This window comes from Azolla caroliniana, unplaced genomic scaffold, assembly GCF_043228905.1.
Source record: "Azolla caroliniana isolate FFs.n. ecotype wild unplaced genomic scaffold, voAzoCaro1.0.p SCAF_1, whole genome shotgun sequence".
NCBI classification, from domain to species: Eukaryota; Viridiplantae; Streptophyta; class Polypodiopsida; order Salviniales; family Salviniaceae; genus Azolla; species Azolla caroliniana.
The window spans coordinates 9,914,163-9,930,541 of record NW_028230436.1 but is presented as its reverse complement, the minus strand read 5'-3'; the positions used below and the strand labels follow the sequence as shown (position 1 = coordinate 9,930,541).

Below are 16,379 nucleotides of genomic sequence, written 5' to 3'. Positions count from 1 at the left end.
GTCACCCAACCGCTTTAAAAATAAACGGTTGGGCGACCTACATCTTTTATTGGGTTGGTTGGGTGATCAACTCAATATAAACCCTAAAGCAGTTGGGCAACCTGCTTCAACTAGTCACCCAACCGCTTTAAAAATAAACTGTTGGGCGACCTACATCTTTTATTGGGTTGGTTGGGTGACCAATTCAATATAAACCCTAAAGCAGTTGGGCAACTTGCTTAAACTAGCCACCCAACCGCTTTAAAAATAAACGGTTGGGTGACCTGCATCTTTTATGGAGTTGGTTGGGTGACCAACTCAATATAAGCCCTAAAGCAGTTGGGCAACCTGCTTAAACTGGTCACCCAACGGTTGGGCGACCTCTGCACAACTTTATTTTTCGCGCCTTCTTCATTATCGAAATTCGACGATGCAGATTGCACGCGCCTTCTCTGAGCAACCTGCGCCGTCTGTGGCCGCGATTCCCTCACCAGCCCTCTTTATGATTTGTGTCATAATAGACACATCGCAATGTCGGCCACGTTATATACATACATACATACATACATACATACATACATATATATAAGGCACAACTCGTGAATGTCAGGAGAAGATTGTGGAGTTCCATGTGAATGGATGATGCTTACCTAATAATAGGTTTTAATGTTGAGAACGGAACCCATGAGATCTTTTTTTCGTCATTTATTAAGTTCCCTGATTCCATGCACAATTGATATTCCTTGGATTCGCATACATATTATCCTCTAAGGATGATTGCAATAGTATCACATACTATGATATACAATGTGATAAATACAAATGATCATGTATCATATAATTGGAAGGTCAAGTCACACAAGCATCATTAGGCCTATTTAAAATCGCCTATGTTTAATTTAGTTGAGGTATCATGTTGACATCAAAATACATAGTTCACAAATATATAAATGGAGCATACTCAAGCTTCCACAAAATTCCACAACATATCCAATAAGGATATCCCACTCAATTGTCTCTAGATCCAATGACAACTATTCACATACTAAGAGGTAGTGCTTGCAATGGATCCTCTATCACTCATCCAAATGAACCATGTGCTCCTAACGTTTATTTTGAACCATGAACCATGGGCTATGATATGCTTTAACTAGTGATTTAACATAGATAAAAACTAGGGGTTTCTTCAACACACTTGTAATAATATATACCTCTAAAGTTTAGCATGAATTGAGGGTACAATTAAGCACATAACATCATACAAAGGTCTCAAACATCCTCTATATGAAGCATGTAGGAGGATTTTAGATTTCCACTGTATTTTTTACTCAATAATAAAGCCCCAAATTGCACAATAACAATGAAGCAGGTAGGTCACCTAAAGGGGGGGAGGGGAATTCCAGCATTGGATTTCTGTACATGTTTTTCCTATTATATCAGCATTTACTGAGCACAAACATCCTAGAAATATATATTCATCCGTGCAGACAAGAATGGTATTGATGTAGACCTTGGATCAAAGTCGAATATCCACCATAGAAGGGTAGGAAACACTAGGTCCAAAGGAGATGTATGAGGCATTTCATTACAACATTCTGACATTAGCACTGGATGATAGTTTAGGGTTACAAGTACATTGGTCTCATGACTAATTAACTATACATACAGTAACATTTAAATCGGTAAAGAGCTGGAAATGATAAACCACAATGCAACATGTGGCCTGACACAGCCTCCCTATATTCCAACTAAGCTACATATAATAACATTGTACCACAGTTGCTATAAACAAATAGTTTTTTTTTAGTTTAGAAAGTGAAGTTAAAAAGACCATAGTTACAACGTATTGCCATCAGCTTTCAGCGCCTACTGAAACCTTTATTTGTTCCTCAATTTTCAAAAACCTTATATGGCAGTTGATTAGCATTCCAAAAAATAATGCAGAGTACAGGTACAAGAATTGCCCCTATGGACACATAATTGCATTACAGAAATGTGGGGGATTGATACAGGAAATTACCCCCCATATATAACTCAAAATGACAGGGCATTTAAAGACTGTAACCCCTTTATGAGACTAATATCTATACATAGATCCCCCAGAGGAAGACGGTGGGACAGGTGGTAAACGAGAAGGCGTTCTTCTATTGGAACTTACATCGCCATTATCTTCTTGGTCACCAAACCTCCGACTATATCCTCCATTTGCATTTATCCTGTTCTGTTCTGAAGACCCTCGATAACTGTCATTTCCAGCATCTTCAAATGCAACACGCCAATCCTCGCCCCTCGTCATACCATCACTCCCTGATCATGGTCCAAGTCCAATCATCATAAACAATTAAACAAGTTGTAACCAACCAAATTTCTGACTAAAAGATTCTGCAAATTTCACTTACCACCACTGGTAGCAGCCCAGCCCGCACGAGCTTCATGCACGCTTAATTGCCCTGTTAAGCGGCTAAGCAATGAAGCTTGTAATCTAGCTCGTTCACGCCGTTTCTTAACATCTTTATCCTCTTCCAAAAGCTCCTGAATGACTTCATTTGATTTTGCGCTGCAATATTCAAAAAAGCCTCTAAACATCTAATTCTAAAACAAGAAATACGAAGTGTTCACATCAAGAAACTACCTGATAGAGCTATAGAGTTGATTGAGCATTGCATCTTTTGCTCTCTCAACTTGACACAGAACCACTGCCTGCAATGACAAAATTAAGATCAAACACTACATATTACGTTACACATGCAGAACTAGTCCCAATAAGCACTCACTTTTGGGATATTCGCTGCTAAACTGTTTAATACAGCTTCAACATAATCACGCACTTCTTGAGCCATCAGTTTCAGGTCTTCATCCGGATCAAGAGGTCTCCTGATAGCATTATCCTGCAGAAATTATCAGTGACATGTTATATTAAACAAACAGAATTTCAGAATTGATATCCAATCAGAAAATCTGAACCTGGATCCTAGATAATGATTTTCTCTCCTTTACATTTAATGGTAAAAGGAATAACATCATTTTGACTTCGTGTAAACAAATACGTAAGCACATACAAGAGAACCATCTGATAAGCTTGTCCTCAGTGTAGAATCTACATCATTTGAAGAACCTTTCACCGTAGCAGTTCCTTTTGATGCCTGAGCTTTAATGAGTAATTTGGCAATCCATTCTTTTCTGTCTGTAGCAGTCTCAGCCTTGAGTATTATTGTATGGTGTGCTGCAAACAACCATTTTTCCTTAGAATGCATGCAATGGCCTCAAACACATCAATGCTGTATAGCAAGTTCACAACCACACCTTTAACAACGGTCTTATATGATACTTTGTTGCTGATTTTGAAGCAGAAGCTATCACTGATATCTTGGGTGTTGACTTTGTCTTTCTTAGAGCTCTTAGATTTTGATGGTGGTTGTGCCTCATCACCTGTATCCTTTTCAGACCACTCATCGACAATACACTCCTATATGTAGATAGCACAGAGAACAAAAAGATGAGCATAAAGGCATCTCAAACTTCAACACACATAAGACAAAGAATCATTTAGCCACAATCTTACATCCAAGCTGATAACTCCTCTGAAAAGCTTTTCATCTGAACTTTTGGTATAGCCCAGCTGCAGATACAAAATCCAAGGGAGTTGGTTCTTCTTTCCAAAAGCAAGAGTGATGTAAATTCTAATTTGATTACCTTTCCATTCTTCTCGTTCAGAACGAACCATCGTTTCTTCCAAGCATTTGTCTTCGAGCTTTTTTTAAACAAATACCCTGTACAAGACATCATAATAACAGAACATATTTGATGTTAGTATCAATGTATGATATGTTCAAAACCTGCTGCCTTAATATGGCTCCATGTTTGAAACAAAATCACGCATTTCAACAATTACACTATACAAAAAAACCCAACCTGCTGTAAGCTCTCCAGCAGATCCAGCTGTTTGCAATGATGATGTCTCTTTTGTATCCTTTTCTGATGTTAACTTGTCTTTCAATGATTTTAAAGTACTACCTGTTTGTGGAGGAGGTGTGGACGCCTAGAAAAACACAATATGAAATGGGTTTTTAACAAATATCACCCATGTAAGCACAGAAACAGCGACCCTGACCTAAGAGAATCAGATAAATAGAAAACATACTCTATTCAATAGAGACTGCTCTGCTTCTTGAACTTTTTTAGATGTTTTTTGCCTTAATTCATCTTCCCTTCGTTGTCTGTCTATTCTGTACAAATAATCACACAACATTATTAACAGAAATAATACAAACCACGGTATATATACACAAATATTTATTAGTTCAAATTACTTTGATATTATCTAAGATTGTTAAGACACATTATATGGTATATATAACAATAGATAAATCTTGGTTTCAATAATATTTTGTGTGGATATATCCATTCTGTCAAATGATATAACCACACAACAGATTATTAACAGAAATAATAAAAATCGCAGTATATATACACAATTATTTATTAGCTCAAACTACTTTGATATTATCTAATATTGTTAGGACACATATTATATGGTATATTTAACAATAGATAAATCTTGGGTTCAATAAAATGTTGTGTGGATATATCTATTCTGTCAAATGATATAACCACATGACATATTATTAACAGAAATAATACAAACCACAGTATATATACAGAAATATTTATTAACTCAAACTACTTTGATATTATCTAATATTGTTGGGACACATTATATAGTATATTTAACAGTAGACAAATCTTGGGTTCAATGAGGTTGCCTTTTCCCAACACATGCATAATCACATGGTAGCAGGACTGAAAAGTATTGCAGTTACGGAAACAAGTTTCAAATACAGAAGATAATAGACATCACGAATGTCGAACAAGCAGACTGCTGTTTCTAGATCTGTTTGGGAATATATATCAGATTTTGAAATTTTCATTTACCTTTTTACCTATACCCCTTCCCATCAAAAACTTTTGGAGCATGCACAGAGGGCAGAATATTGCTAAACGAACATGACAGTATAATAGTATCTACATTCACCACTCCAGCCACACCTGCGTTGCACAAGCCGAATGAAGTGTTGAGGCGGTATAAAAGCTCTTTCCATATCCACTAGAGCAACAACCATCTTTCTTGACTCAGAACGGTAATCATCAAGTGCAGCACTCGCAATTGCCACAACCTATATCAATCAGCAACAGTTGAAGATTCTATATGCCTATAAGTTGCACATACTAACAGTAATACACACTGATTTTACCTCACGCTTGAAGGGAGGATATCTTCCCAAACCTGATGTTGATGATGCAGCTGATGAAACAATATCAACTAGGATATGATGAACCTAGAAATACTTAAAATATCAGCTCTACTTTCTATGCAACAATATTCTACACAATCATAAACTTTTCAAAAATAAACAGAAGAAACAAAGTATTTAGAACAACAAAAATACGAATGACAACAAATAAGTTATGAGGGGGTCAACCTAAGGATCATGAAATTCATTTTGCAGAAATAATATACTCATTTTCTGTCATCTAGTACCAGACTATTAAGCACCAAGATGTTCAGGGAATTTCACAGGCCACATCAAAATCCAAAGTAACAAAATTTCAATGTCAGAATTTTATGTTGATATCCATTTCCATCTGACTGGCATATCTGTGCACAACCAAGATCGTGCATCTTAGAAACCTGTGTCGAATTATCCTTAAATTGGAATCACTAAAAAATTGCATGAAACATTTCCAGCATGAAATTGTAGAAAGTGTGTCACTTCTTTCATTCAGGAAACAACATATTTCATAATGACAGATGTGGGTACAAGGCCAAATCAACTCCATCCTTGCAAAATTATCCTCATCGAATGTACTGTAGGCTATGAAAAATATGGAGGCTTGACTCAACAGATGGCTTGTGAACTGTATGATAATTTGCAATGATTTGTCATTGATTTTGGTGATAGTACTATGATCACCTGACGACCAAAATTAACCACCCCTCATCCTTGAAAATGAATATGCACACATTGTCTATCAACTTTCAGGAGTGGTAAGGATTGCATATAATGGAGACAGTCAAACAAAGATGACATTGTGTCTGTGTAGAATACTATTTTCACATCTAACCAGCATTTTCCTCTGAACATGATTACAATAAATTGATATTCTATTTCATGTATTCTTTTTCGCCATGCATATAATAAATTGATATTCTAAATATAAGAGAAGACAACGTAGACTATCAAATTTCCATATTGACTTGGGATCCTACGATAACAACCACATAATAAATCACACAGAGGCCTTTTTGAAAATATGCATGGCAGCCATAATATTTATCTTCACAATACAGAACAAATTGTCTCACCTCATCAACACATTGCCGAGCAGGCTCTTTAGCTAATTCCAAGACCTTGCGAACGAGTGCTCTAAGACCTTTCTCTGGAGATATAAGGTAAGGAAGATATCCATCTGCTTCCAGAACAATCTGATACATGCACAACATGTGATTAATTACAGGAGGTCATCATTTCACATGTGCAAAACGCAAAGTATGAGTGTAACCAGATAGGAGTTAGCATATACAAGAGTTATGCTTTAGAGAATTAGATTATGGATCATAAACTTCAATGGAGTCAGAGGTGGCAAAGATGCCTTAAACCAACTGATATATTTCGTTTAATATATTCAAAATGAAGATTGACGATTTCAACTTATGATGGATAGATTTAGCTGTCAACAACATTCAGTTCCTAGATCATGAACATGCAACTGCTGTCAACTCATCATGATCAGTAATTTGAAGTCTCATCTCTGAAATTGGTGTTAACTGTAGCATAGTGCTCCTAGTTTTCTCTCAACCTCACAAAATGTTAAGAGTAAATTACAAAAGCCTCAGTTCAAGACTATACAAAAACTTGCTGTATTTCAATGGAAAAAAATTTAAATTAGATCAAATTCCATCATTCATGATAGAATCAGATCTATTTATTCTTCTTACAGCATTAGAGAATGTATACTGAATTTAGATACGCAACTTATTGAGTTTCAATTCAATTATGTAATTATTACGAATTCTTTATCAATTAGTTCAATGGCTTACAAGAACGTATTAGGAGCATTTATAATCATTTACAACATTTGAATATTCACTTTTGAAATACAAAGAGTCTGACTTCCCCAAAGTTATAAAACCCTTCTACGCTATACATACGTTCTTAACATTGGAATGTAGATTATATTTTTGCATAAATTACCTTCTTAACATTGTTTAGATCAAACAGGTCATTCAAAGGAAGCTGTTTTATCCTGTTGGGAAGTGCTCCTTCAAAGCTTGTAACGACTTTCCAACTTCCACCCTGTCATACATATTTGATCCAATTACAGAATATTAAAATTCATACAACTCCAACACATAGGTTTTGAAAATGACTATAAACTGTGAATAATTATTCCATAAAAGTATAAAGATTTGTTTTCTAGCTCCCTCCAAAATATAATAAATTCAAATCATGCAGATCTAGTTAGAGATGGAAACATTAGAGCATGCATTAGCAAAGCTCAATTCAGAAAATTTGGTTGAACAAATTCTTTCTAAAAGAATGTCCTTGACATCACTCCACAAAAATCATTGTTCGAATGCTCATCGGAATCACAGACACACAAAAAGATTCAGAACTCTCTCAGCTCGGTAAGGAGGTCTTCATAAGACGATGTAACTAGATTATATCCAATAAAAAAATTGATGTACATACAAGTACCTTGAGCATAAAGTTCAGTCACAAGGAGCTATGTTTCAGGGATGGGAAAGGGATGCAGACAGAGAAATAGGCATTCAATGGAGGGAGCTCAAACAAAGGTATGTGACAGGGACAATGAAAGGAAACAGCACAGGGGATGCAAAGCTGGAATAAAGCCATCCATCCATAGTGACTAATAAAAAAAATGCAACTAAACACCAAATGGAAGTTACAACCAAGCAAAAGCACAAAAGAAATTAGGACCACTATTACCTGTGGATTTCCACAAGACCTTTAATATGGCACCAAGAGAATGTTTCCTACAGAGACTCCATTCACTCAAAATCCTCCCTAAAATGGCCTCGGCAATATGTGCATTTTATGACAAAGCAATGGGGACTCCAAAGAGGTTATCAACGGTCATCACAAGCACCATTGGTGAAAAACAAAGAATGTTTCTTCCCTCATGCCTTCTTAGAAGTCCATGCGGAAATAAGTAGTGACATCACACATGTAGGAGGTGAGAAATTGATATATCAAGTATAAGAGAGTTCAAATGCGAGGAAAACTTTTGTGCCGATGCCCGTTCTACAAGACAGTATCAAACTCGTCCCGAGCACATCACCCTCAGACAAATGATGGAGACTCCTAATCACTGCCACTATGGCGAAGGCCTCCTCAAGCTTCAGAGCCATAGGGATCAAATTTTATATAGTCCTATCGGATGCCAAGACATTTGAATATATATCAGTGTCTTCTTCCAGAGGCTCCCACCTCAAGCACAGTGTGCCAATGAGTTGCCATTTCCAAGTGAAGGAAAATCGGCAACTGGTGTCAAGATACAAGACATATGTTGATACCACAAGTATATCATTTCACATGATGACAGTTGGTGTACTTCTTCAGAATTGCCTCAATCCAGCACACTGACCGACATCCGACATCAATCATGTCCCCTCACCATCACTCATCTCATACATAATAGTAGATATGAACTTCATGGCCCTTACTAAACTTACTGCTTTTACTTTACAGGTGGATTGCATGAAGTTAATCATATTATAATCATGATTTGTCTCATAGGTCAATTTCTGTCTCTAGTAAACATTAATATATATTTCTTTCTTCCCATAAAAGTATCATGTTGGCATTAACCTGAGGATTTTTAATAGAATCTCTCATTAGAGCTTACAGGCCATTTTCATGTCTTGTGTAACGTTCATATATATTGTTTTCTTCTTCACACAAAAATTGCAAGAAAAGAAAGGTCATACAAAAGAATGAAAATAAAAAGAATAGAATGCTAGACATACCTCCCCTGTATTTATATGCTGAAGGAATTTGTCCTCAAACTCTCTGCATAACTCTAAAGCAATGGCACGAATGCCTTCAGATGATTGCACCAATGATTCTCCTAATCTAACAAACTCCTCATTAACTTCTTGTGAGCGTCCTTCAAGCCTGACCAAAAAATTAAGAGAATTCATTTTTGTAACAAAAAATAGCAGCTGATAAGATAGAAAGTATATAAGATAACACACCAAACAAGCATTGTTTTCTCTTGTGATCCATAAGCACTGGACCAAGAGCATGATTCTACGCCATAAACCAAGCATAAGTCCCCAAATCTAAATGTACTTAGACAATATAAGCGTGTAGATGTGAGCAAATAGAATGGTCTAAGGGGATATGTGATGGCAGAAAAGGGTGAGAAGAAGTGGCAGCTGAGAGCAGCAGAAGCATTTATTAAAGGCATGATTGATGATCACACACGTTTCCATCGATAATCCCAGATTTATGCTTCAGATTAGTCACTCTCAGATGTGCTTTTTGCTTCTCTATTTGGGTGAGAGAATTGGGAAGAAGATTTCACACCATATTCGTAAAACTCTAAGAGTTCTTTATTAAATAGCCTAATGGTGTAAGAGGAAGTTACCTAATCCTCTAGAAACCCAAAGTTTCTCAAGTTCTATTTCTTTTGCCCTTGTAATTAGCATATACTGCACGATTATTTCAGTAGAAGTTTGTCAGCGTTCATTTTTATCTGTGAGATGTTATATATGATTACACTGATTAGGTTACGTAAACGCAAGATTATATAGCTATTGAGAAGCATTAATGAGATCAAGCATGAACTCAAGTGTTACCCTGGCTTGCCAAAAAAAATATGAACAAAATACATGTGAAGGTTGTACCTCTCATCTAGATTGGAGTGCTCAAAAGAACTTAATAGACATATGCAAAGTAGGTTGACTTGAAAAGCCGTAATATGCTTTCCTCTTGGCATTGACAAGTATAATAATTTAGTTTCAAGCATGAACTCCTTATGTTGCCCTCGTAGAGATGCCAAAAAGAAGGTTACACCTCTCATCTAAATTGGAGTGCCAGAAGAATGTCAGCGACATACACGAAGTAGGGCAACATGAAACACCAGAATATGCTCTTTTTTTGGCATCAAATAATTTGAGATTCAGTTTTCTATGAGGTGTTTTATATTATTTACACGAATCGGGTTAAGTAGCAGCAGGGGAACATAACTATTGAGAGGCACTAATGAGATCGAGCATGAACACTGATGTTACACATTTACATTTGCCAAAAAAAGGAGGGAAATAGCTAAATTAGAATATCAATGAAACGAATGTGAAGATTGCACCTCTCAACTAGATTATAGTGCCCAAAATCATTTAATTGACAACTGTAAAGCAGATAAACATGAATGCCCATAATATGCTTCCTTCTGGGGCATCAAAGACTTCAAGATTCAGTTTGTTTTGAGATGTTCTATATGAGTTACATGAATTGGATTATGTAAAGGCAAAGGACATTGCTATTGGGAGGAATTCATGAGATAATGCATGAGTTCATGCTGTTTCCCTTGTACCTCTGCCAAAAATTGTGGACAACAGCTGAAATAGCATATGAACGAAACAAATGTGAGTGCCCAAAAACATTTTATGGATGTCTGCTAAGTAGGTCAGCATGAAAAGACATCATATTCTCATGTATGTGTCAAAAACTTCATGAAAATTATGGAATAGACTAGAAGTAGTTGAGGGTTACAGATTCTTATACTTGCTCACCATCAGAAAGTGATGGGAGCTGAAGAGAACTGTTCAAGTGATACTGTAAACCAAAACAATTAACTGTTCACAATCAAGGAGACAAAGATCGTTCTATCAATTGTATTTGAACACATTTTAACGCTGTCTCAGGTACAACCGTCAAAATCCAGGTATGTCATTCGATGTCACTTGTGACACTGATATTTATGCCTACTCATACAACTTTAGTATCTTTTCCTAGATCTGAATCCACACGGAAAGAGCTAGTTAACACAGCATGCAGGTAATTGAATTATACAATGTAACACGCAATGCCGATTGCAGAAGAGAATAATTAGAATGTGGTGCTCACAGATATCCTTACAACTTGCTGCGATTATTCAAAAGTAGATGAAGTTAAAGTTAAAACTCACCCTGAAAGAATGCTTGGCAAGCGCAATTTCAGCCGCTTCTGTATCTGCTTTGCGAGTGTATCTACTAATGCATTCCTTCCTAGCTTAGACTGAGGAGCACTGGTAAGTATGGACTTCAGATTTTCCATTTCTGCTCTCCATGCTGTCTCTAATGGATTATCACTTCCAACAGAACCAGCATGAGCAGCTGCAATAGAAACAGATTGACCAATCAAAGCAACCCATGGGACATCTGACGTGATTGATGGTCCTTGGCCCACAAGAAGAGCTTGAACAGCAGCCAGATTCCTTGGGTCTGCGGCTGCTTGATCAACTTTGCTTATAACTCCAACAGTTCTTGAGCCTGCAGAAGCCAAAACTATCTGAAATACCAATTTCCCACCAACATAGAAACCAGAGCTTTAACTAGCACTACCATCAGGATCCATTTCATGTGCTAGCCGAAGACCCCGAGAGCTAGAAATTTCTGGAGCCTGGGATGCAGGAACAACTACAAGAAGGATTGAATCACTATTCCCTGCAAATTCATTCCCCTATAGATGCCATGCATACAAATAACACCACAAAATTTTCAACAAACTAAGAATGTTAAATCTTATATTCTTCTAATCATCACGTGGAAGGTTTTAAAAGCAGCACTTAAACTCTGCTCACCAAGGAATCCTCAAGAGCCCGTTGATCGAGACCAGGAAGATCTATCAACCTCAGTGGCGGTGCTGTGAAATCCATAAAAGAAGAACATGTCAAGATCCTGAGCATAAAATAACACACAAATCAAAACATCTTAGACACAGTCTGAATGTCCAGACCAATTAGACTCTGATTATAGATCAAATTCAGAAACAAGATTCGTCTTGTCAATAACGTAATTTAGGAACTGTAAATGCAAATTGATTCATGAAGTAATAAAAAATGTGTACAAAAATTCCATAGTTTTGATCAGGTAGAAGTGTTACTACACGGTAGAAAGATTAATTTTGAAATAAAACATTGAGAAAAGGATGTGCTTAAGCAATCTATCATTCACAAGATACCCTAATCAATACGTCACCTGTGCTTGAACGAAGCTTAAGACGAATTTCTTCAGGACGTGCTCTTCCTGAGGAGGACATTTGAATTGCTTTACTGAGTTTGTCCTGTAAAGAATGTCGAATAGCACCTGGGGTATCAAGCAAGAAGAAAAATCATGTCAAATAGGAAGTCTAAAAAAATGCTATGACAATAGCTGCCATACACTTTCACCTCAACCTGTACACATAAATATTGACATGATTAGAGTTGTAAGTACTTGCATAAGTTCCTGCATCCTTGATACAAAGATAGATATATGAAGCACATGTATATAAATACATACATGCATATGAACTTATATTCACATATACATGTGTAAAATCAAACATACATAAATAGAGACATGTATTATGCACATCACTACACTAACTGCATAAACTGATGTATTCTGATATTAGACCAGAATAGGTTGGGTTACAAATTAAGTGCATGTTAATGAAGGAAAGTGTGAGTTAAAGCAAGTATAATAAAACAGTTAAAACTAATAAATTCATTGATTAGCTAGATAACAAATGTATACAAGAAGGAAAGAGTAAGGGTGAAACTAAACTACGAAAATAGTCTATCTCAATGAGAAATTACAGTAAACACTTCATGCATGGTGTGGGCTAGATCGTACGGTATCCCTGCTCACATCAGCCACCAAGCACAGATGAAGTTTCATATATCAAGATCATATCGAGTAAAGTTAAACATATGAAGCGTTCTATCCCTTCTCCCAGGAATGATGAGCAAACTCAACCGTGAAAACTCCCAGCAGAAAGCACGAGAAAGGTCTAGTTACAAGCATATAAATAAAGTACATTATCAAAGATTCACTTGTATATCACTAATCTATGTAGTTAGTCAAAACATATTATTGATCTCCTCATTGCATGAAACTTATACCTGATGAGTTTGGATAACTAACAATTGAGAGTCCACATATATAAACTGATTCCAAGAATTCATATTATTTCAGCATTATGCTTAAAAGATTCGAGTTTCTGTAAATATACATGCTTAATAACCATGTGTTTGAAGTTAAGATGGAAATGAGTTTGGGTCATCATCCTTTGAACGTTAAGTGACAAGAAGACTTTGGGACTGCATAAATGAAAATACACTATTTCAACATGCATGAGACTGAAATATGGTAGATAGTTACCTCCAATTTTTTTATGTACATATTGCATATAAAGATGAACTGTCAAATATTACACCACTCCTCACAGAGGCATAAATATAGACTTTTCCTATACCTGACAGTGTGATAAAAGATGACGATATCAACAATCTTCCACAAGCATATGCAGTTTGAGCCTCTGCCTATAAGTGGTTTCACACAAACTTATTGGATAAAAGCTTCAACAAATCCGACTCATTCTATTCTATTGTTTAAAGGTCGCTAAATGTCACATGCATGGATATCAACACTTACAACTCACATTCATTTACAAGGCAGAAAGGAATCTAGATGAGTAAAAGGAAGAGACAAGGATAGAGATTAACCTCTTCTACAGGCCGAAATCGTCCTATAAGATAAATCACGATTACAAATGTGGGTGACTTCAGGTTATTCACACCGAAACAAAAATAGATGCTCTAGAGTTTCTACTGAGAGAGATAGAGATAAAGAAAGATAAGCAAAAGAATGTTATCAATTAATTAAGTAAATTGACACATAAGTTGATAAAAATAAGTGGATCTAATCTATCAGACTGTATATGGTTTGCCAACCACTACAGAGAATGCATGGAAAAGAATCTGGATGCACTGAAAGATGGTTTGTATGCTTAGCATTACTTTATATTATGGCAACTTAACTCACTTGCAGCTTTAGATAAGTTGCTTACTTGCAGATACTTGTTGTACTTTGTTTTCAAATTGTACAGCCAATCCTTTTCCAGCTAAAGAGTCATCACGCTCCACATCAATAACAATGGGAGCTCTAGTTACCCCATTTTCTCCGGTTGGCTGAAAATTCGCAAATGTATAGATCACAATCGAAGGCAAAGGATACAATGTCAGAAACTCAGGTCCCATTCATCAATATGTTTACTATTTATCAGAACATAGAAGTTGTGATTGCTTTAGCCATCAAGGAATTGGGTTACCAGGACAGGATGACCCATCAAGCTGTTCAGCACTGCTGACTTCCCAGCACCCTGTAAATCATGGACATTTAAAATTTAGAACAAAACATTACACCATCTGCTAATGGAAAAAAACATTAATGTTCGTGTAAAATGTGCACAATACATAAAGTCATTGTTGAACAACTAGAAGATGAGAAATTTATGACGCTTGAATTCATTTTTATCAAATCATTGGAAGCCATACATGCTACAGGGATTCGTCTTTGTCAAGGTGCGTACAGTATGTAAGAAGACTACTAAAATATGGTTATATTGAGATCCAAACACTTATATATCCGGGAAATAAGACAAAAAACTTATGTTGTATTGAGCAAAATAGGGCAATATGAGATCTGTTGATTCATATGGCCGAAATCAAACACAATCTTAAATTGGAGATATAGGCTGATCGTACTATGAGACCTAACCATTCGTATGGCTGAGAAATTGGATAAAGCGGGTGTATTATGAGATCTAAACATTCATATGGTCGAGAAATCAAACCACAGCTTTTATTAGATGAACCACGTCGGTAGTATTCTGACATCCTATCACCCATGCGTCTAGGCAATCAAACAAAATCTTACGTTGGATGGAGAAAATAGGGTCTTCATTTATATGACCGAGAAATCAAGCAAACCCTTCTATTGAAGGCATAAGGATGGATGGAGTATGATGAGATCCAGTTTGGCCCGGAAATGAAGAAAAAGCTAAACTTGGACATAGTAAATCAAAATGAGAGAGCATTGTGATATGTCGCCACTCATAAGGATGCGACGAGAAAATTAGACAAGAAGCCATAAACAATATTAACACGAGAAGCTGGCCCAGTGTCCGGATACCTGGAGCAAGTAATGATTTTGGAATTGGAAACATACCATATTTCCTAGAGCTATGACGCTGAGGAATGTGGACGCCTGTTGTGTAAGCGAGTCTTCTGGATCCTCGTCCGAGAGAAGAGCATCGGCTTGCCGCATAGACGCGGCCAACTGTATGAGGTTCTCCATATTCTCTCACAGAGCGATGCAGCAGCTATGAGAAGGAAGGGAAGGGGCAGGCAGCGGAGGGTTTAGATCGCGGGATGAAGGCACGAGAAGCTGAGAGCACAGAATGAAGGCGAGGGGAGGTGAGGCCAAAGATCTAGGAGCAGGGAGCAGACAGATGGACTGAGGCGGCAAGGGGGGAAAGGAATGAATCGCTGCTGGTGCCGTGCAGAAGCCGGGAAGACGGACTGAGAGAGAGACAGAGACAGAGACAGAGACAGAGAGAAGGGGGGTGGAGCGAGAGGAGACAGACAGAAAGGTAAGGAAGGTCGGACCGTAGGATTCCGGCGGATGGGCGGACGAATGGACGGACGGACGGACGGATGGGCGGACGGATGGGCGGATGGAGGGACGGGCGGGAAGGATTTGGGATTGCGATTTGAAGCTTCTCCACGCACATTTTACATACATTTATTTTTACATCTTTAATCCCCTTCCTTCCTTCCTTCCTTCCTTCCTTCTATTTTTTTGAGTACTTTATCATGCTTCTTCTTCTTTCTGTGAGACTCTCGGCAAACCTCGATCGATTCACCGTGTCCTCGTGTTTCTTTTTTTTGTCCAGATGCATTGCCCTCCCCCCTTCCCTCCCTCCATCAATGGGTGTGCTTTGACTCTTAAGGCCACCTCCGTCTCCAATACATATCTGAGAATAACACGGAACTCTCCCATTTCTTCAATACTAGCTATCTATATCATAAATGTTTTGTTTCATCGGATCTCATACATATATGAGTTTGTGTGCATCTTATGTGTGTTGGAGTTCCCTTCTAAATATGTATTGTACGTAGTTCTCCGCTCGTTTTGAGAAGCGTAGTTTGACATATTATCGTAAAAGCTTGCACTACGAAATGAAAATACTACGTGACCTTTTTTTTACTACCTAACGTATGCACACTCTCACACTTATCAATGAATGTGCAAACACACTTCGCATATTTTACCAACAAATAAATCG

General features: G+C 37.2%; 1 protein-coding gene across 1 annotated transcript; it reads right to left on the bottom strand.

Moving 5' to 3' along the window:
- Positions 1-1,872: 1,872 nt before the first annotated feature.
- Positions 1,873-15,449, bottom strand: LOC147868908 (dynamin-2B-like). Its single transcript, XM_087324634.1, has 22 exons — positions 15,260-15,449; positions 14,361-14,411; positions 14,100-14,220; positions 12,245-12,352; positions 11,848-11,909; positions 11,609-11,726; positions 11,194-11,536; positions 9,029-9,176; positions 7,233-7,334; positions 6,344-6,463; positions 5,232-5,315; positions 5,026-5,153; positions 4,121-4,205; positions 3,892-4,018; positions 3,673-3,749; positions 3,542-3,598; positions 3,283-3,445; positions 3,039-3,202; positions 2,754-2,867; positions 2,612-2,679; positions 2,379-2,536; positions 1,873-2,286 (listed from the first exon to the last, which is right to left on the bottom strand). Exons 1-22 carry the CDS (start codon positions 15,386-15,388, stop codon positions 2,057-2,059), a joined length of 2,757 nt encoding a protein of 918 aa, XP_087180760.1. The 5' UTR covers positions 15,389-15,449; the 3' UTR covers positions 1,873-2,056.
- Positions 15,450-16,379: the final 930 nt, after the last annotated feature.

Bases quoted from the DNA above. Each gene is read 5' to 3' on its own strand.
- LOC147868908 (XM_087324634.1), bottom strand. From the start codon at position 15,388: ATGGAGAACCTCATACAGTTGGCCGCGTCTATGCGGCAAGCCGATGCT. The intron at 14,221-14,360 runs GTAACCCAATTC...GCGAATTTTCAG, and splicing joins TGATGGGTCATCCTGTCCTG to CCAACCGGAGAAAATGGGGT. The intron at 7,335-9,028 runs GTATGTCTAGCA...TATGTATGACAG, and splicing joins AGCATATAAATACAGGGGAG to GGTGGAAGTTGGAAAGTCGT.